At 47.5% G+C, this 20298-nt stretch overlaps 1 protein-coding gene across 8 annotated transcripts in view; it reads left to right on the top strand.

Annotated features, from left to right (window-relative positions):
• The window catches only part of LOC131496055 (carboxyl-terminal PDZ ligand of neuronal nitric oxide synthase protein), a 285001-nt gene that overhangs the window by 209899 nt on the left and 54804 nt on the right, over positions 1 to 20298 (top strand). For 5 of the 8 annotated variants that reach the window (XM_058701202.1, XM_058701199.1, XM_058701204.1 and 2 more), the window contains one exon: positions 3557 to 3630. In XM_058701202.1, coding sequence (XP_058557185.1) covers positions 3557 to 3630 — 74 coding nt within the window. The remainder of the gene's footprint in view (positions 1 to 3556; positions 3631 to 20298) is intronic. The other 3 variants (XM_058701210.1, XM_058701203.1, XM_058701200.1) reach the window with 1 other exon arrangement.

The raw sequence follows: 20298 nt of genomic DNA, 5'->3' as shown, positions 1-20298 counted from the left end.
GAGGCTGAAGACCAGCTCGTTCTGTCCTGCTGGTCCTCCTGGGCTGATGGTGGCAAACCCTGCCTCGAAGAGGTGTTGACAGCCTCAGGGACGCACCCCTCTCCCTTCCTCCTCTCTTCTCCTTTCTCCTCTCCACTCCCATCTGGACTTGAAATGTCTTCCTTTTCTGGCTCATCTTGGAGACTACAGCCAGTGGGTAAACAAAACTGAAAATTCCTACATGTAGCTACCAAGACTCCCGAGACCTTATTTCTAAGCATTAAAAAAAAAAAAAAAAAAAAATGCTTTCAGATAGAAGCGAGAGGCATGTGAGTTTCTGAAGACAGTAAAACTACCACTCTCTCTGTCCCCCCCCAAAATAAACAAACTTAAAAAAAAAAAGTGTTTTCTGAAATGTCCAGGTTTCGATTGAAAAATCACTTGCCACACCAGAAATGAGGAAAATCTCAACTTGAATGAACAAAAGATAGTCAAGAGATGCCAATACCGAGAGGACAGATGTTAGATGATGTGACAGAGACGTTAAGGCAGCCGTCGTAAAAATACTTCCATGAGCAGTTACGCTCTTGACACAGAAGAAGCGGAAAGTCTCAGCAAAGACATAGAAGAAAGCAGAACCAAATGGAAATGTTAGGACTAAAACCTGCAACTGCTGAAATCAGATGTAAATAAACAGGCTTAGCAGCAGAGAGGTGGTGCTTTCCAGACATGAATTAAGTTAACCTCCGGCAGGACATGTGGTCCTAAATATAGACGTGGTTTAACTTAATATTTGATTACTTAATTTTTCTATTATGCTTTTGCCCCCACATCAAGCCGTATTTGAAACCTTATATTTTGCTGTGTAAAGAATTCCTGTGGTGAACATTTATAGTGTGTGTTTAAAATAGGCATCCATGGGGCGCCCAGGGGACTCAGTCGGTTGAGCTTCTGCCTTCAGCTCAGGTCATGATCTCACGGCTTGTGAGTTTGAGCCCTGAGTCGGGCTCTGTGCTGACAGCTAGCTCAGAGCCTGGAGCCTGCTTCAGATTCTGTGTCCTTGTCTCTCTCTCTGACCCTCCCCTGCTTGTGCTTGCCCACACGCGCTCTCTCTCATTCTCTCAAAATGAACGAATGAATGAATGAATAAATAAATAAATAAATAAATAAATAAATAAATAAATAAATACAGGCATCCAAATTATGAGTTACTTTGCCTCTGAGAACTCTCAGTGTGTCCGTTGGAAACTGGCCTAACATGTGCCAGGAAGGGTAGGAGGCGGCTAAAAATACTATCAACCGATCCTTGCTGGGTTAAGAGCAGTATCACAGCCAGAACAGAGATAGGAATGTGTGTCTGCAGATTAGACCACATGTAAATCAGGAAGGGATTCAGGCCAGAGTAGCAGGTGTTGAGGGGGGCATTGGCAAATACAGTGGGTACGAAGGGGGCACCTGGATGGCTCAGTTGGTTTAGCGTCCCACTTGGACTCAGGTCGTGATCTCACATTTTGTGAGTTCGAGGCCCGCGTCGGGCTCTGTGCTGGCAGCTCGGAGCCTGGAGCCCGCTTCGGATTCTGTGTTTCCCTCTCTCTCTGCCCCTCCCTGGCTCGCCCTCTGTCTCTCTCTCTCAAGAATAAACATTGAAAAAAAAAATTTTTTTTAAGAGGGGTGCAAAGAAGGTCAGCTAGGGTAGTGAGAAATCCAGAAGACTTGTCTGCTGAGGAATGTTGACAAAGCCTGGGGTGATTTAGTTTAAAGAAGAGAGTCTGGATTGGCTGTGTTTATACGCATCTAGAGAGTTCCTATTTAGAAAAAGATGTACTCTCCTTCTTTCTGGATTTGCTCCAAATGGGCCATTCCTGTATTAAAATCTTGCAGGGCAATGAGTAGCAGTTACAGGAAGGTAACTTTTGAAAAGAAATAGTTAATTCTTTTTTTGCTTTTTTTAAAGTTTATTTATTTACTTTTGAGGGAGAGAGTTGGGGAGGATCGGAGAGAGGGAGGGAGAGAGAATCCCAAGCGGGCTCTGCACTGTCAGTGCAAAGCCCGATGCGGGGCTTGAACCAACGAACCGCGAGATCAGGACCTGAGCCCAAATCAATGCTTAGAGATTTAACCGGTTGAGCCATCCAGGTGTCCCCCCAAAACAGTTAATTCTTGAAGCTGAGTTTCCTTGTCTGTAAAACAGCATTGGATACCTAATGCTTGTAAGCCCGTCGAAAAGCCACCTCTGTGGGTTGGATTGGTATTGAATAAGAATTTGGGGGTGAAATGGTGTGTGTGTGTGTGTGTGTGTGTGTGTGTGTGCGCGCGCGCGCGCACGTACATACACCTGCCAGGTGCGTACGGGGTTGTGTTTGAGTGTTCACGCTGGAGAAATGCTTCAGGCCGAAGGGGCCTGAATATAGCCCCCCCCCCGGCCCCCGGGGGAGGCCTCTGTCTTCACACCCCCAGCGCTTTGAGAGCCACTGCCCTGTGCTCTCTGACAAACCCCCAGAGCTGACAGTGCTCGTTCCACGGTGATTAATCCAACGTACACTTGCTTGCCTTTCACTCTGCTTGATCCCCATCGATGGAGAGAGGAGTGTGCGACTCCCAGGTTGTCCTGGGCAGCACCGCCCCTGCGGCAGAGGCCAGTGAAGGTGCAGCAGGAGCCCCTGTCCCTGCACCTGGGGACCTGGGAGGTGGGGGTGCTCCTCCCCTCATCAAGCATCCGGGGCCTCTGGAACCGCCCCTGAGTCCTCTGCCCTAGCCCTCGCCCCCATCCTGTCCTCGTCCCCAGCTGCTCAGGGGTGTCCTTTGTGTTCGCCGTGAGTTAGGTTCCCAGCCAGCACGACTGTCCTCTTGGGTGACTACAGATACACTAGTTAACTCTCCAGGCCTGTATCCAGCTTTGTCCCCTTTGAGGAGGGGAGGGTGAGGATTACACTTCCTTTGCTTTTGACAGCACCATTCACTGCTCTGCCTCCTTCTCCCTTTTTAAAAAAATATTTATTTTGAGAGAGTGAGTGAGTGAGCAGGGGAGGGAGGGAGGGAGGGAGGGAGAGAGAGAGAGAGAGAGAGAGAGAGAGAGAGAGAGAGAGAGAGAGAATCCTAAGCAGACTCCACACTGCCAGTGCAGAGCCAGACACAGGGCTCGAAGTCACGTCCCATGAGATTATGAGCTGAGCCAAAACCAAGAGTCAGACGCTTAACCGTCTGAGCCCCTGGGTGCCCCTCCTTCTCCCTTTTGTTCCTCCTGCTTCTCCCACTCCTCTGGAGTGATATGTCGTCTCTTTTTTCCCCTTGGCGATTTCTCCATGAACTTTTGATTTAGAGTCTGCTTGTGGCCCCCTGGGGTGGCCTTGGCTCCCACCTGCCTCCTGTGCCCCGGAGAGGCAGTCTCCTTAAAGTGTTAGAAGGAAACCGCTCAGACCAGACACGATGTTTTCCATTCGGCCTCTGGAGCCCTGGGCGCCAGGCCTCTTAGAAGAAGTCAGGCCAGGAGCAAGTGCATGCGTTTGCATAGGCATCGGTAGCTCGATGTCTGCCCTGGTTCTGTGGCGGAGGACAAGCCTAACTTATTCATTTACAGCTTCTTTTATTGCAGAAAAAGGAGTGGACGTGGGATGAAAGCAAGATGCTGGTGATGCAGGACCCCATCTACAGGTAAGAGCCCCATCCCTCCCTGTTGTCCCTTGGAGCTGTCAGGCTGGTGGGTCCAGACAAGTCCAAATAAATTTCTGCTGCATGTCTCTTCTGAGACCTGTGGTTTCTAGACACGTAAGTACGAGAAGCAGATCGACCTCGTCTTGAAGACTGAGTGGAAAATTCTTCTCGGGCTCAATTGCGCCGTCTGGAAATGGTGAAGGATTTTTGCCTGGTGTTTAGGCCAAATCTTTTGGTTGTAGTTTGAGACTTTTCCGTCTTGTGCTAGTTTTATCTTAACTGAAACTTCATGATTGCATATCTGTTCCACCTCTCTGCCCCTTCAGAAACTGAGTGCAGATAAAGGGTTGGTGATCTTTTGGAAAAGCAGAAAGTCCCACGTATAACCCCTAGAAATGGCTTTCACAGTGAGACTGGTAGGATTCCTCTAGAGATCAGATGTGTGCTCGCTGGGCAGGGGAATACCTGATGGTCACAACACGGAGCGCCAGGGCCTGCTTTAGACCCTCGGTGGGACCTTGATTCACCGTGTGACTCTTGTGCCCCAGGCTTCGCTGACCAAGCCCCATCCACCCCACCCCTACCTCCTCCTTGTTTTCTTCACTGACAGAATGGGTATGAGCGCTTCCTTTGGGATCTGGGGGAACCTAGATTTCGGTGTTTCATCTCCCCTCAAATGACTTGCTTCGGATGACAAAATGGATAAAGGTTGGGACTCAACCCACAAGTTCGCAACATGGTGGCCCTGCCTTCCAGTCAAAGAGCGGATGCCTATGAAGTGAAATTTCCATTCGTTCAAACAAATGCACAAGTGTGAAAACTCTCGTGTCAGGTCCTGTGCTGGGTGATTGAGTGGATGATTCAAGTGAGTAAGTCACGGTCCCTTGTTCTTGGGGAGCGTTGGTCTGAAAGGCAATGGGGTCCCGAACCAGTCACTACAGCACAAGACCAGGCGTCTGACAACACCAATTTCTTTCTCCAGGTTCCTGTTGTACTTTTAAACGTTTGTGGACACGTTACAGCGTGTTATTGTCCAAGTCTTTTGCCAGTAAACTACGAGGCTTTTGCCGGTAAAGAACTACGCCCAGCTCACATTTGTGTTTCCAGCACCAGGCCTCTGTGTATCTGGCCTAGATGCGTCATTTAATAAATGTGCGATGGGCGGTTGGAGAAATGCACTGAGCTGGTATCTGAAAATTAACTTAAGTGTTGGAGTGACTCACAGAGGGGAGTAATCACTTTCTACTTGAGCGATAAGGAAAGAAACAGATTGCATCAGGACTGGGCTCGAAGGGTGTGAATGGATGAACCTCTCCCTGCCATTTGCATTTTGTAAAAGGAAGAATTTTTTGGGTTCCCCCCACCCCCCGCAGTGGCACATACACACACAAAGGCACCTCATCGTGGACGTGCCTCATGGACTCGAATCTTGCCTTCGCTTGGTTGAAAGGACTTTGCCCAAAGTTTTAACGACCTTGCCCAAACAAGCTGTCAATTTTATTTATTTTTTATAACAGCTTTATTTTGAGCTTTAAATTGAGCATACTTAAATGTGATTAATTTGGTAAGTTTTGACCTACGTGTACACTTCTAAAACCTAAAACCATCACCTTGGTCAAGATGAGGGGTATATGTTGCCCCCAAAAGTTTCCTTGTGTGCCCACGTATAATCTTCCCACCCCTCCCTGCCCCACCTCCCTCCCTCCTGCCCCCTACATCCCCAGGCAACTACTGATCTCCCTTCTGTTGTTCTAGATGAGTTTGTTTTCTTTCTCAAATTTTGTGCAGAGTCCTACAGTGTATCCTTTTGGGGGGGCTGGCTTCTTTCCTTAAGGAATCATTCCTTGTCATTGTATATATCAGTAGCGTATCCCTTTTTAGTACCAAATGGGATTCCACTATATGAGTATAACTCAGTGTGCTTAGCCATTCACCTGTTGGTGGTTTCCAGTTCGGGGCTATTACAATGAAATTGTATTTGTATGGACATACAGTTTCGTGTTTCTTGGGAGAATACACCAAGAGTCGAATGACTATACAGTAGGGGTGTGTATTTATTTTTATTTATGTATTTTTAATGAAACAGTTCTGCTAGTGGAGTTTGAGACTTCCACTTCCTGCACATCTTTGCCAACACGTGATATTGTCAGTTTTTTTCTTAAAGTTCAGCCCTTCAAGTAGGTATGTATTAGTATCTCACTGTGGTTTTCATTTGCGTTTCCTAATGACTAATGATGTTGAACATCTTCTCATCTTCTGTGCCCTTGGTGTATCTTTTGTTAAGCATCTGTTCAAATCGTTAGCCCCTTTTTGATTGTGGTGTTTTGTTTTCTTACTGAATTTTGAGAGTTTTTGGTAAATTTTGAATGCATATCCTTTATCAGGTATCTGGTTTGCAAATATTTTTTTTCCAAGTCTGGTTTGTCTTTTCTCTTAACAATGTCTTTTGAAGAGCAGACGTTTGCTTTTGATGAAGTCCAAATTATCAATTTTTTAAATGCACGGATTGCATTTTTGGTGTCGTAACTAAGAAACCTTTGACTGACTCAAGATCACAAAGACTTTCTTCTAAGCGTTACATTTAGGTGTGTGATCTACTTTGATTCATTTGTTAATATAATGTAAGGGATATATCAAAGATTTTGTTTTTCCTCCTGTACGCGGATGTCCACTTCCAACCTCATTTGTTGGAAAGACTGTTCTTAGCTGAAGTACCATTGTTGAAAATCCATTACCCCTCTCTGTGTAATTTATTTCAGAACTCTTTCTTCTGTTCCATCCATCCAGGTATCTGTCATGATGCCAGAACCACAGTGTCTTGTAGCTTAATAAAAATTCCTGGGAGAGGGGGCGCCTGGGTGGCTGAGTTGGGTGGGCATCCAGCTCTTGATTTCAGCTCAGGTCATGATCTTATGGTTCATGAGTTTGAACCCTGCATCAGGCTCTGTACTGACAGCATAGAGCCTACTTGGGATTCTCTCTCTCTTTCTCTCTCTCTCTCTCTGTCTCTCTCTCAAAGAATTAATAGGCTTAAAATAATTTTTTGAAATCGGGTAGTTTATCTTCTAACTATTCTTTTTTTTTTTTTTAATTTTTTTTTAAAGTTTATTTATTTTTGAGACAGAGAGAGACAGAGCATGAACAGGGGAGGGGCAGAGAGAGAGGGAGACACAGAATCTGAAACAGGCTCCAGGCTCTGAGCTGTCAGCACAGAGCCCGACGCGGGGCTCGAACTCACGGACCGTGAGATCGTGACCTGAGCCGAAGTCGGATGCTCAACCAACTGAGCCACCCAGGCGCCCCTATTCTTCTTTATATAAAGATTACTTTCAATTAGTATGGTGCATCTTTTTTCATTCATTCACTTTTAAGAAGAAATATGCTTTTTGTGCCTCTTGAATTTGGAGTTGTGAGTTCAAGCCCCATGTTGGGTATAGAGATTACTTAAAAATGAAATCTTTAGGGGCGCCTGGGTGGCGCAGTCGGTTAAGCGTCCGACTTCAGCCAGGTCACGATCTCGCGGTCCGTGAGTTCGAGCCCCGCGTCAGGCTCTGGGCTGATGGCTCGGAGCCTGGAGCCTGTTTCCAATTCTGTGTCTCCCTCTCTCTCTGCCCCTCCCCCGTTCATGCTCTGTCTCTCTCTGTCCCAAAAATAAATTAAAAACGTTGAAAAAAAAATTTAAAGAAAAAAATGAAATCTTTAAAGATATATATATATATGCTTTTTGGTGGGAGGGTAGAAAACAGCAAAGAAATCTTAAATCTTACAGTGAATTTTAAACAATATTTTTTGGGGGTGCGCCTGGGTGGTGCAGTTGGTTCAGTGACCAACTCTTGGTTTTGGCTCAGATCATGATCTTGCAGCTTTGTGGGTGCTTGGGATTTCTTCTCTGTCTCTTTCTCTCTCTGCCCCTCCCCCATCCACACTGTCTCTCTCTCTCAAAATAAATAAATAAACTTAAAATAATAATAATTTAAAATTTTTTAAAAATCTTTTAATTTTATTTATTTAATTTACATCCAAGTTAGTTAGCGTATAGTGCTATAATGATTTCAGGAGTAGGTTCCAGCAATTCATCCCCTGTGTATAACACCCAGTGCTCATCCCAACAAGTGTAAAAATTTTTTTTAATTTTAAGGTAGGGTCCATGCCCAACATAGGGCTTGAAGTCACAACCCTCAGATCTGTTGGGCAACGCCTCCCCCCACCATAAAGAAACCCCCTACAGCAGACTTTCTGGTTGTAGGTCTCTCATGGATTGCTTCCTAACCTATCAGAATTCAGCAGCCCACATGTATGAACAAAGGCATGAAGTTTCCCCAGTGTTGTCCCAGGCTTCTAGATACTTCTTTCCCACTTATGTATTAAATTGGGTGTTTTTGGCCCCTGTACTTGTAAATTTGTATGTCTCTGTGTTATGGGTAGATGAAAGAGGACTTTATTCTAAACTGTGTGCCCCATTTCATCATCACTGAGGACATTTATCATCATGATAATATGGGGACATTTACAAATGCACTTTCTTTGCATACTGTTTCTTCCCCTCAGGAACCCCTCTGGTTTGATTGACTGGCATTGCCAAAGAATGCATAATTGCTTTTGGCTTTTATGTGTCTTTATTTTTTTTTTAATGTTGATTTATTTTTGAGAGAGAGAGACCGAGCATGAGTGGGGGAGGGGCAGAGAGAGAGGGAGACACAGAATCCGAAGCAGGCTCCAGGCTCTGAAGCGGTCAGCACAGAGCCGGATATGGGGCTTGAACTCACGAACCGCGAGATCATGACCTGAGCCGAAGTCGGACGCTTGCCCACTGAGCCACCCAGGCGCCCCTGCAGAAACACTGGGTCACTGCAGCATTTGCTTGCGGAAAACCCCTTTGTGGTACAATACATTCTTCCCAGCCAAAAGAAATGCCTTTACCACATCGGTAACGGAGTCCTCTTTTATTGACTCAGATTTTAAATTTAATTTTTTTTTTTTTGCATCTCTCACATAGAATAATAGAAGCATGGGTTTCTTTTTTATTGTGATGAAATATATAGAACATAAAATTTGCCATTTTAACAATTTTCAGTGTACAGATTAGTGGCATCGATTACACTTAGAGTGTTGTGCAGCCGTCCCCACCTTCCAGACCCTTTCCATCGTTCCAAATAGGAGCTTTGTCCCCATCAGCAGGGACCCCTTATTCCCCCTCGCCAAGCCCCAGGCGACCTCTAAATTCATGGAATTTTACGAGGTTAAAAGCGCTGTGGTGGACTTGTAGTCCAGCTTCCCCCGCTTGCAGGAGACCTCCATCCTCTGTGCTGATTTGCTGTGACCGTGCTTTTCACTATGTTTATGTAAGTTTTGTCCCTTGATCCTAGCTCTCTTCTCTGGAGCCACAAATACATAGACCTCATTTCCCTAACGTTCCCGAAGCCTTTCTTCATTGTACTTTTCTTTTCTAGACTTCCTGATTTCAGAGCACATTATTTCCTCTTAAAATATGTTAGAATATTTTTAATGTTTATTTTTTGAGAGTGGGAGACTGTGAGTGGGAGAGGGGCAGAGAGAAAGGGAGACAGAGAGTCCAGAGCAAGCTCCTTCCAGACTGTCAGCACAGAGCTCAGTGTGGGGCTCGAACTCATGAACTGTGAGACCATGACCTGAGCTGAAATCAGGAGTTGGATGCTTAACCGACTGGGCCAGCCAGGCGCCCCAAAATATGTTAGAATTTAATACCGAATCCCAGATGTTGTCTTACCAGTGTAAAATACAGAGAACAGTTTTACTCTCATGATATGGACTTTTGCATTCATTTTTAAAGAATGACATCATACTATATTTTTCTTGTTTAACATACTGTTACGACCTGGGTCATGATGGATTTATTATCCAGAATCCTTAGGATTATGTCATGGCCTTTAATCCAGATTTTTTACTCATTCTTTATTCCTACTGTTTTCTCTGTTTTATTTTCCAACCTAAATACAAGAAGTTACATAGATTGTTGCCATATTAGATATAATTCTTTTGAACCCGTTGTTCAGAGCGTTTGATTTGTGTGTGTGTATGTGAATCAGGATTTATCCAGTAGGGAAGCAGGCAACTATGAGTGTTTGGGCCCAAGGAAGTTGTTACCGGATTTGGACCTACACCATTGCAGCAGGACCCAAGAAGTAAAAAGTCCACACAAGACCTGAAAGGAGCCATGAGCCAGCCCCGCTGTGGCTTATAAGTCAGAGTTCACAGGATGCCAGGCGGGTCCACGTGCAAGAGCGGCATTGCAGAGGGGACAGGTGCAGACCTCTGCGGAAGGCTGTTGGCTCTTCCTGGCTGCCGCCTTTTAGTTAGCTGAGATGCTTCTGTTCAGGGTCCTTGATGTTCAGGGGGGCTGGCAGTTACGAAGGAGGACATTTATGAAGGAGAGCCGGCTATGGAGCACAGAAGAGTGAGGCCACCCTCGGTTCGCCGATACCTCAATGTCCGTTTCTTCCCACCGTAGCCAGGGATGATGCTTCAGAGCGTAGCTGTTCCTGCTTTATTTCCTCCGCCCAAATGCCACACAGGTTTCTCTCATGAGCCATCCTGCACAGCAGCTCTATAGTGTGAGGAGTGCCAAGTTCTGGTTTAGCAGAGCTGACCCACTGTAAAACCATCACACCAGATGGTAACAGGTGAACTGTCCCTCTGAGCTTTCAGTTAAGTGTAACCTGAATAAGAACATTTTCATACTGTATCAGTGGTACGGTAAGGCTGTCGAATAGAACAGGATTAGGCCTGAAAAATGAAGGCTTCATGTCTTATTTTTCCTTGTTTCAGGTTTCACATCCCATATTTCACCCTTTCTGGTTTAATGGCATGCTTTTTTTCTTTTTTAAGTTAAAAAATAGCTCTGGAGTAGTGGTACCACTACAGAAGTCACTGTGCTTTTGAAATTTCTCAGTCTTATTAGGAACCGAAGGAATTACCCGTCCCCTGGAGGTTTCTGATCCCGGGGGCCAGACATACAAACAAAAATCCTTCTTTTTAACCAAAGGAAGGAAATTAATTGACCTGAAGTCTTTAGGAGCCAGACTGGGAGAAGGTCTCCAGTTTTGAGTATAAATGACCAAACCAAGTAGGGTCCCCCTAGGGTGTCCAGCCAGTTCTCAGAAATGTCATTAATTAACATGCCAGCAGTTGGTGAGAGGAGACATTAGAGGAGGTACGTTCCAGTTTGGGGCCCTCCACTTTGAGCTGTGCTGTGATTTGGAACAAGTCAGAGATAAATTATTCAGGGCTAGCTGGGGAAGGGAGGAAAGGATGCCTGGAGAGCTCCGATATGTATTGTTGATTGTGCCAGGCACTGAGGAAAACAGTGGTTTATCAGTCTGGGTCCAATCGGAAGACAGAATTCACACAGTGATTTACACAGAAGAATTATAAAGAATCATTCAGCTGTAACAAAACAGCACCTTTAAATTGGAAAGAGCACTCTGAACAGTCCTCTAGAGCTGAAAGAGAACATACGAGGAAGGGACAAACTTGGTGGGGGGGCCTCCCCCAGGCTGGAGTTCATTTTCGTTTGTAGGAGGTGTGTCAGAGCCCTTGACAGCAGAGAAGCTTGCTGAGTGGCCGAGGCCAGAGCTGGTCCCCGGATGCTGGGAAAATAGAAAGCATCCCTTTTGGGGGCTGGGTCCAGAGCAGCAGCAGGTTCACAGAGGGAATTGGGGCATCCCTGTGAGTTGGAGGCCTGGAGCAGCCAGAGTCTTTTCTGGGAGGGCTGGGGGGAGGTGATCACCAGGGATGCCAGGTTACCGAGGGGCCGTGGCTGGGACAGAACATCACCCGATATCCTCGTACCCACGCTGTTGATTAACTCAGTAGCACCTGCCACCAACAAGACCAGCCCTTTCCTCCCACACATCCTTCACCTACACAGACAAACCCGCACGGCCTGCTTGCCAGAAAGGATGTGCTTGAAGGGATTCTGTCCATTATCCGAGTATTATTGAAAGAGCAAGAAATTGACCCTATCTGGTCGAGCAAGACCTCGTCCCTACCCTCAAAGGATCTACAGTCAGACGAGACCGGACCAAGGTTACGTCAATCCTAAAGGCAACCCCATGTGTAGAACCAGTCATTCCCGTTCTTAGGATGAAATGAAGCCTCAGACGTCGTAGGTGACTCTCCCATGATCACGAACTAGTTAGTCGTTGGAGGACTGTCCTCCCCGGGCTTCTGTCCTTACGGTGGGTACACTGCTCTGTTCAGAGGCATCCCCCTTTTAACTAAACCCACACATTCGTTTGCCTTCATGTTTTTATCACTTCAGAGTTACCCATCAAAATGCAGAACGTTTTGCAGGACAGAAACCCCTGGATTTTAAGGTGAATGAACTGTTTTCTCTCCTGGGGATTGATAAACCTGTGACATTTGGGAGTGTCTTGGAAAATAAGGGACTGTGGTAGCATATTTCACTTAGTTAACAGCCAACAGTTGCAATGATCCAGCCAGACAGAATGAAGGCGATGTGAGTACCCTCAGATTCAGGAATCACATTAAATGACAAGCAAAGTAAAGAAAAAGAATTTGATTTTTTTTTTAATGTTTACTTATTTATTTTGAGAGTGCATGTGAGCAGGAGACGGAGAGAGAGAGAGAGAGAGAGAGAGAGAGAGAGAAAATGAATCCCAAGCAGGCTCCACACAGCCCAATGTCAGCACAGAGCCCGGCATGGAGCTCGAACCCACGAACTGTGAGATCATGACCTGAGCTAAAATCAAGAGTTGGACGTTTAACTGACTGAACCATCCGGGCACCCCGAAAGAGTTTGATTTTTTTTAAAAGAGTTTGATTCTTAAACTCTAGACTGCTAGTAATGAAACCACAGAATGTGGAAGACACCGATTTTAAAACCATCCAGATCAGAAAAAAATACATTGCTTATAAAGGAACACAATTAGGCTGATAGCAAAACTGGAAGACAGAAGACAGTGGATTATCTTTAAGAATATGGGGGGTTGGGTTAAGTGCCACAGCTTAGAAAGTATCCTCTCATACTTTGTTTTTATGAAAGTGGGGTAGAAAAAATCCTAGGCAGCATTTTTAAAGACTTGCAAATAAACGAGAGAGCATCCACCCTAAGAGAGAGTAAGGACAGAAGAAAGGCTGGCGTTCAGGAGGGTGGAATGCACAGTGACTCATAAAGGAGAAGTTTTATCAGAGGAGGGGACAGGGTCTGCCAGCCTCTTGCTAGGGAGAGAAGAAGGGAGAAGCACGGGGCCACAAATTGGAAATCAGCAGTGGAATCAAACAAACTGACATTTTTAAAAGGAGATAATAATACCCCTAGAAAGGCAGAAAGTCGAGGTCCATGGGATTAAGATAACAGGTTTAAAAAATATGTTATTTTTTAATGGAATCAGATACTATCCTAACCTGTAACATATAGGTAGAATCCCGTAATTAGGAGAAAAGATAGAATACGTAGTAGTTACTTGCACTGTTGTTTTGTGGATCCAGAAAAGCTGTCAGGATTCTTAGAGATGGCTCTCCAACATCCAGGCTGCCCCCCACAAAATCGGATCAAGACCTCCCAGATAGACAGTTCTACTCTCCAACCTCCCTCCCTTCGTAGCTCCACACGCCCAAGTCCCCACCTCAGACTGCTCCATTGCCACAGGAGTGGTGGGACAGGGGGCCCGGGTACCGGGGGTCCTGGAAGGTCAGAGAAGAATGAGCAGATCTGGAACCCAGACACCTGGGTCCCATTTGTGCTCTGTGCTGTACAAGGGACAGGGTGATTGCATCTTCCCATATATCTTTTTAATTTTTTAATGTTTATTATTCTTGAGAGAGAGACAAACACTGAATCGGGGAGGGGCAGTGAGAGAGGAAGACACAGAATCCGAAGCAGGCTTCAGGCTCTGAGCTGTCAGCACAGAGCCTGAGCCGGGGCTCGAACTCACGAACCGTGAGATCATGACCTGAGCCACCCAGGCGCCCCTGCATCTTCCCATATTTTTCTGGGATTGAGCCTCCTCCAGCCTTCCAGCATGGGAGGGCCTTGAGGGGCCCCTGCTGGACTGGAACCAGGGATCTGGAGGCAGCCTGACCTGTAGATCTCTCCCAGGCTCCTCCTGTCTTTTCTGGACCCGCCCGTGGAGGGATGGGAGTATCCATCACTGCAGTGAGTAATGTTTCATGTAGAGTTGATGTTTTTATTCCCTCTGGTGTCAGAACCTTTCATAGACTGTGCCTTTTCATACATATGCATGAGTAGGAATTGCCCGATTGTCCGCATGGAGAAACTTACGAAGTAAGAGGGGAAAGAGTATCCTTCGTGTTCTCTGGCTTCAGTTAGTTCCCCGGGGGTGCTCTGTGATCCCTCATTCACCCCGGCGTTAATTCCCCTCGGTGCCAAGTCCTTTTCACCTGCTTCTAACTGTGGGCTCTGTGCACCCTCCCTCTCCCTAGGTGACCCCCATCTTCCGTGAGCTTCCTCCGCATCCGCCTCCCCTTCCACACATCGTGGGTCACTGCCTACCGTCATCGCCCCTCTGTGCCCTGCCCTCCTGTGTTCCAGACCCGGCTTCTCCGGTCTCTTCCCCATGGGCCTGCCCTTCTCTAGCCTCTCCATCCCTCCCTGCCGGTCCTCTCAGCTCTCCCCTATCCTGAAATAAATAACCTCCCTCACCCCTGCTGCCCTGTGCGAGAGCACATCTGTCAACGCTCGGCTCCCTCCCAAAGCCCGGTGCCCACCACCGTGCCGTTCCTCGTGGTCTGACTTTGCACCCTCCCCCACCTATCGATTCTCCTCTCCTTTCCAGTTTTCTACCTGCCTTTCTGTGGCTTGCAGTCCTACATAGTTATATGCATTCTTTATCTGTTCCTGTCCTCTTTCTTTCCTTGAAAGCAGGTTCTGTGCTTCAATTCTCATACCTCTCCGTGGGCTTGGCAAAGTCCCTTGAGCTCGGGAAGTCTCGGTAAACACGCAGAAGCACCGTAAGTCCGCCCGGGGGACTCACTGGCCCCTCATTTATTGACACCTCGGGGCTCTTTGTCACGTGCACGTGTTGGTGCACACGTCCAAGACCTACCTTTTCCTCTGTCCTTCCTCCTCTCTCTTCTCCTCCTCCTCTTCTGTCTCCTGGGAGACATTGCCCAGGAGTCAGGATAAAGGGCAGACTGGACAACAGAGCTGACAGCATTTGGAGGCAAGGACGGGGGTCAGTCTGTCAGGCTTGGGTCATTCAGACTAGTGACAGTCTGAATAGAGAGTAAATGAAGGAGCACCCTCTTTTGGGGAGGTGCTGGGAGCGGCCCCTCCCATGACCTCGACTTGGCTCTCTGGTAATTCTACCTCTGCTCTTTCCCTGGCTTTCTGCCTCTGGTGGATCCTCCTTGATTATTAAATTCATTCACTCATGGCAAAAGAATGGAAACTTTTACCATGGTAACTCTAAATACGAAGGCAGGAACCATACATGTTTTGTGCACTGTATCCCTGGTGCCCGGAAGGATCTTTGTACGTCGTAGGTGCTCTGTAAATGCCACGTGACAAAGCTAGGGTAGGCTCGATCCACTTGTTTGTACCAGAATGTTCATTTCGAAAAGGCCATTAAGCTTCCTTATTTTCTTGGTGGCCTCATCCTCTGCCCTTCTCCATGGCCTGAAGCACAAAGCTGGCAGATAGTGAGTAGATCTACTTACAGCAGAAAATTGAAGAGCCTCCAGAATGATCAAAGCTAAACCTTTGGATCAGTCTCTCTGTGCCAGACCTTAGCAGGCCTCTTTTACCCTTACGATGGAACATCCAATTAGGCCCACTTTAGAAGACTTCACATCATTAAACACTGTCTACCGGGAAGGGAATCACCCTGTGGAGGAAGAACCAGGGGAACCGAGAATCCAGGCCTGGTCCCAGTTCTCCTTCTAAGTGATTTCTTACTTTGAAATTCCATTCCTGTTTCATTTTCTCCTCCTTACATGCATAAAGGGAATCCATATGGAATTTGCAAAGCTTTGAAGAGGCCCAGATGGGAGAGTGTATGCAAAGTAGAGCCAGCCATCTTGCCCTTGACCCCTTTCCCTGCTAACAGGTAGACACTGGCCCGGGCATCTGTAGGGTGCTGTTGACCTTTTATGTGACACAAATACTTTTGAGAGTCTGGTAAAACTGAATTCTCTCCCTGTAACAATTCATTCATGTACATGCTTGCAGAATTTTGAGTTTGGGACAATACATGGGCCTCATAGCCCTATGGTTTATTGGTTCCAAGGAGAGACCCTCTGGTATCAATAATCATTGTAAGTTATCTTTGAATATTTTGCTTCTCAAGCCAGGAAGGTTCATCATTGGCTGTCCTTCTGTAGGAGGAGGGAGAACAGTCTCTAGCTTGCTTAATAATTTAGTGTTTGAATGATTGATGGAGTTTACGTTATCAGCCCAAGAAGCATTTGCATCTTGTTAAAGGAATCATCGTCTTCAAAACAAACCAATCTCATATCGATCGGTGGGTTTCAGATCACGTAAAGGGAGAGGATTTGCTTAGGAAGAACCTTTATGGTACACTAGGTGTTTCTGGATTCACGCGGATGTGGGAAATCTGGCGTAGGGTCTGTGTTTGACACTGGGATGTAGGGCCATGTGATGGGCCAGGGGAAGGACCACTGTGTGGCCAACCTTAACCCCAAAGGCAAGCAAAGATTGCTTTCGGTCTGGAGCGATAGCCCTGGTCTGACCAGCCCTTACTATCACCAGATGGTCTCCAGGATCGTAGAAGGACGCTGTCCCAGCTCATCCCCCAGTGACTGCTTGGGCATTCCGCACTGCACACCAGTCTAGACTCTGTGTTGTCATGCCCTGTCCCTCGGTCCTGGCTGGGAAGCTTTCTGGGTTCCTTTTTGCATCTTGGCACAGTTAGGAAGAGGATGATGACCCACCACTAGGAAGACTATAGCCAGTTGTGAACTGGGCTGCTTTTCTGCTGGCACAGACCTCAGACTGTAGAGATGAGCATGACTGGGAGACCCAGAGGGTGAGGCGTAGAATTCAGGAACTAGGCTAAGTTGCCGGCAAGTCCCCACACCTTTATTAGGAGACCCTGAGAAGCAGCTGTGGAGGACTGACAGCCTTCCCCAGTGGCTGGTGGCAGTCACGGTCAAACCACGATTGAGCGAGTCTTCTGGGTTCAATAACGTTTCTGTCAAGTTCTCAAATAAGAATCCCGAGGTGTCTTTTAAATACCACATCCACCAGGAACTGTTTCCTGCTTTCAACCCCACCCCCACAGCGGGGATCTCATTTCCGTTTCTTCTTTGTACCCAAGGCTCTGTAGTCCTTAAGTTCAATCTTGTAGCTATTTATCTAATATTTCTTAGTGGGAGCCACGTCTTACTCGTCTTTGTCTCCTTGACTGCCGTCTTGCAGATAATTGTGCTCGATGCATATTTGTTAAATCGAATTGATTTCTTCTTAAGTCTTTGCACAATTCCCAAGAAGTGGGCACATTTATTCTGTAGACTTTATCTAGGATTGATCGGATGGGTGGATGGACAGTCGAGTCAACCAGCCAACCTAACGTTTGTTGAGCGCCGAATGCTACCCATCTGTGAAGGTGTTTGGAGACGGTGATAAAAAATGTTAACCTTGGCGCGCCTGGGTGGCTCAGTCGGTTGAGCGTCCGACTTCAGCTCAGGTCACGATCTCACGGTTCGTGAGTTCGAGCCCCGCATCAGGCTCTGGGCTGATGCCTCAGAGCCTGGAGCCTGCTTCCGATTCTGTGTCTCCCTCTCTCTCCGCCCCTCCCCCATTCATGCTCTGTCTCTCTCCGTCTCAAAAATAAATAAATGTTAAAAAAAAAAATTAAAAAAAAAAATGTTAACCAGAGACCATCAAGAACATATGTTCTAATGGACGATAATACACAGCACACAGATGACCGTTAAAAAGGCAGCAGTGCAGTCGGGAGCCCTGAGAAGTGAGAGGTCACGTGACCTTGCTCAGCTCTGCTCAGGGAGCAAGCCAAACATGTCTTCCTACTGTGGGACTAACCCCGCGGCAAGGCCACCTTCGAAAATCTGCTGCCTCCTTCCTCCAGTTGGCCAAAGATGCCAGCCCTGTCCCCTGTTACTGCTGTACCGTTAGCTCTTTGCTTACGGGACCAATAATCTTTGTCCGTGCAATATCTTGGTCTCTGGCTTTACCTCTTGTCCAATTTGTTGCAGTTTTTACCGATAATTCGTAACTATCAGAGGGTGGATGGGAGAAATGAAACCATACTGAACGGCGAATGTGCTCATCTTGGTTTTAGCACCGGCCTCAATAAAAGCTTTTTGGGAAGGGAGGAGCAAGAGGGGCCTCAGGAGGTAACCCCTGATGGACGCAATCTACACGTCAGCTTGTCGTCTTCCAATGGCACTTAATTCATCGTTAGGGGCTCCTGACTGCGGGAAGAGGTGGGGTATTGCTGGTGTATCGCCTTTCAGAGTCAGAGCGGCCGTCCAGGCGGTGGGCCAGTGGTCTGATCTGCTCTACCGATATTTACACCCAAATGCGGATTGAAATATCTAGGAGTGTATGGATGTGCACGTGTGGGTGCACATATAAATACATCTATCTTGGTAAGAATTTTTTTTAAATTTTTTTTTAATGTTTATTTTTGAGAGAGAGAGAGAGAGAGAGAGAGAGAGAGAGAGAGAGAGAGAGACAAAGTGTGACGTAGAGAGAGGGAGACACAGAATCCAAAGCAGGCTCCAGGCTCCGAGCTGTCAGCACAGAGCCCGACGTGGGGCTTGAACTCATGAGGCGTGAGACCACGACCTGAGCCGAAGTCAAAGTCAGATGCTTAACCGACTGAGCCACCCAGGCGCCCCTGTTTGTTGTTGTTGTGTTATTTTGTTTGCTTGTTTTTAATATCAAAAAAGCTAAACCCAAATCCTTCCCAATTGCCTTTGTTCGCTGATGGGAAGGACAAAGCCCTAAGGAAACAATTAAGCTTGTCAGGCGCTTCAGCTGACAAAGAAGAATCTGACAAGCTAAATGCGAGAGAGAAACTGCAAGTGTTCCTAAACCAGGTCCCGGGAGAGCCTCCGGTGTCCCCGGCCAGGCCTCCCACCCTCGCCGCCCCCGTGAATTTCCGGGAGCCCCGTCCCTCGGGCCGTCCGCCCCAGGATGAATGTGTGCACGTCTCCGCTCTAAGAAGACGCAGCCGATTCTTTCTGGCCTCGTCTGGATCCACGTCACATCTCCGAGAGACGTCCTCTCCCTGCAGAAAGAGAGGGAATTAACAGGTAAAATGCAGGCGGGAGCAGTTCAGTCAGCCTTTGCTGTAACCAGGACACTTGACTTAAAAAAAACCGTACTGGGGCGCCTGGGTGGCGCAGTCGGTTAAGCGTCCGACTTCAGCCAGGTCACGATCTCGCGGTCCGTGAGTTCGAGCCCCGCGTCGGGCTCTGGGCCGATGGCTCGGAGCCTGGAGCCTGTTTCCGATTCTGTGTCTCCCTCTCTCTCTGCCCCTCCCCCGTTCATGCTCTGTCTCTCTCTGTCCCAAAAATAAATAAAAAACGTTGAAAAAAAAATTAAAAAAAAAAAAAAAAAACCGTACTGAGTCTCTGTCTCAGTCAGACGACTCCTACGCGCACGTCAGGACGGCCTTGCCTCTGCCGAGAGCGGGGGCGTAGCCACCCTACGACAGGAGGGGGCGACAAGCCGGGGCGGGACCGGCCCACCTCTGGCAGCCTCAGAGTCCGGGCGCACTTGACTCTTCCCCCACTGGCTCTGCACCTGGACCCTGTCTCCTGCCGTCTGGCCTGGTTCTCCAGACCTCATTCTCCCTGTATTTCCCCCTGGATCTTGAGGCTATTTCTGTTTTGTTTCTTACTTTTTAGCCTATAAATAGGCTCAGGTTTTGCCATCTGAAAAGAAAAGCTACTCCCAAAGCCTCCCTTCTTATCTTGTTCTTTCACTGCCAGACTCTTGGGCATGATTGCGCTTTTCCGCACGTATTTCCAAAACCCCACTCGTTTTTCAGCTCCTTACATTTGGGCTTCTGTGCCCCGCGCCAAGATCGCCCCTGCTGCGGTCGCCAGGCCCGTCTCCATTGCTAATCCGTGGCCCACTCTGCGTCCTCGTCCCCTTTGGTCCCTCCAGAGCACCGAATGCCGTGGACCTTTCCTCCTTCCGGAGACTCTCTCCTCCCGCGCATCCATGGTGGATTCCTGTGTTCCTCTTATTTCCTGGTCTTTTCCTGTGTTTTGGTTTTTTGTTTTTGTTTTTTGTTTTTTGCTGACTCCCCCTCTTCTGCCTTTAGTTTCAGTCAATACTGTTAACAGGGTTCTCAGTGAACCCCGTCCTTTCCTTCTCTACTTGCCCCGGGGGAATCTCCTATTTCCCACGGCTACTGCCACCCTCTGTGTCCCGGTGGCTTCTAAGTCTGTGCCTCTCCCCTGGTCGCCTGTTCCCATTTGTCTCCTAGGCAGGGCCACCTGAGTGCTCTGGCAGCCCCTCAGGGTTGTTGACATGTGCGGAACCACACCCTCCTTTCCCTGTGCCCTCAGCTGCTCCTGCGTCCTTCGACCTCCTTCGTGTTTAGTCCACACCCCCCGTCAGCCAAGTCGTACAACTCAGGATCTTCTCCCTCCCCCTCCTTATCCCCGCATCCAGAGAAATGGCTCTGGAACCCACATCCTGCTACCCAT

This window comes from Neofelis nebulosa, chromosome 15, assembly GCF_028018385.1.
Source record: "Neofelis nebulosa isolate mNeoNeb1 chromosome 15, mNeoNeb1.pri, whole genome shotgun sequence".
NCBI lineage: Eukaryota > Metazoa > Chordata > Mammalia > Carnivora > Felidae > Neofelis > Neofelis nebulosa.
The sequence above is the reverse complement of the archived record's forward strand: the minus strand, read 5'-3'. Positions and strand labels throughout refer to the sequence as shown.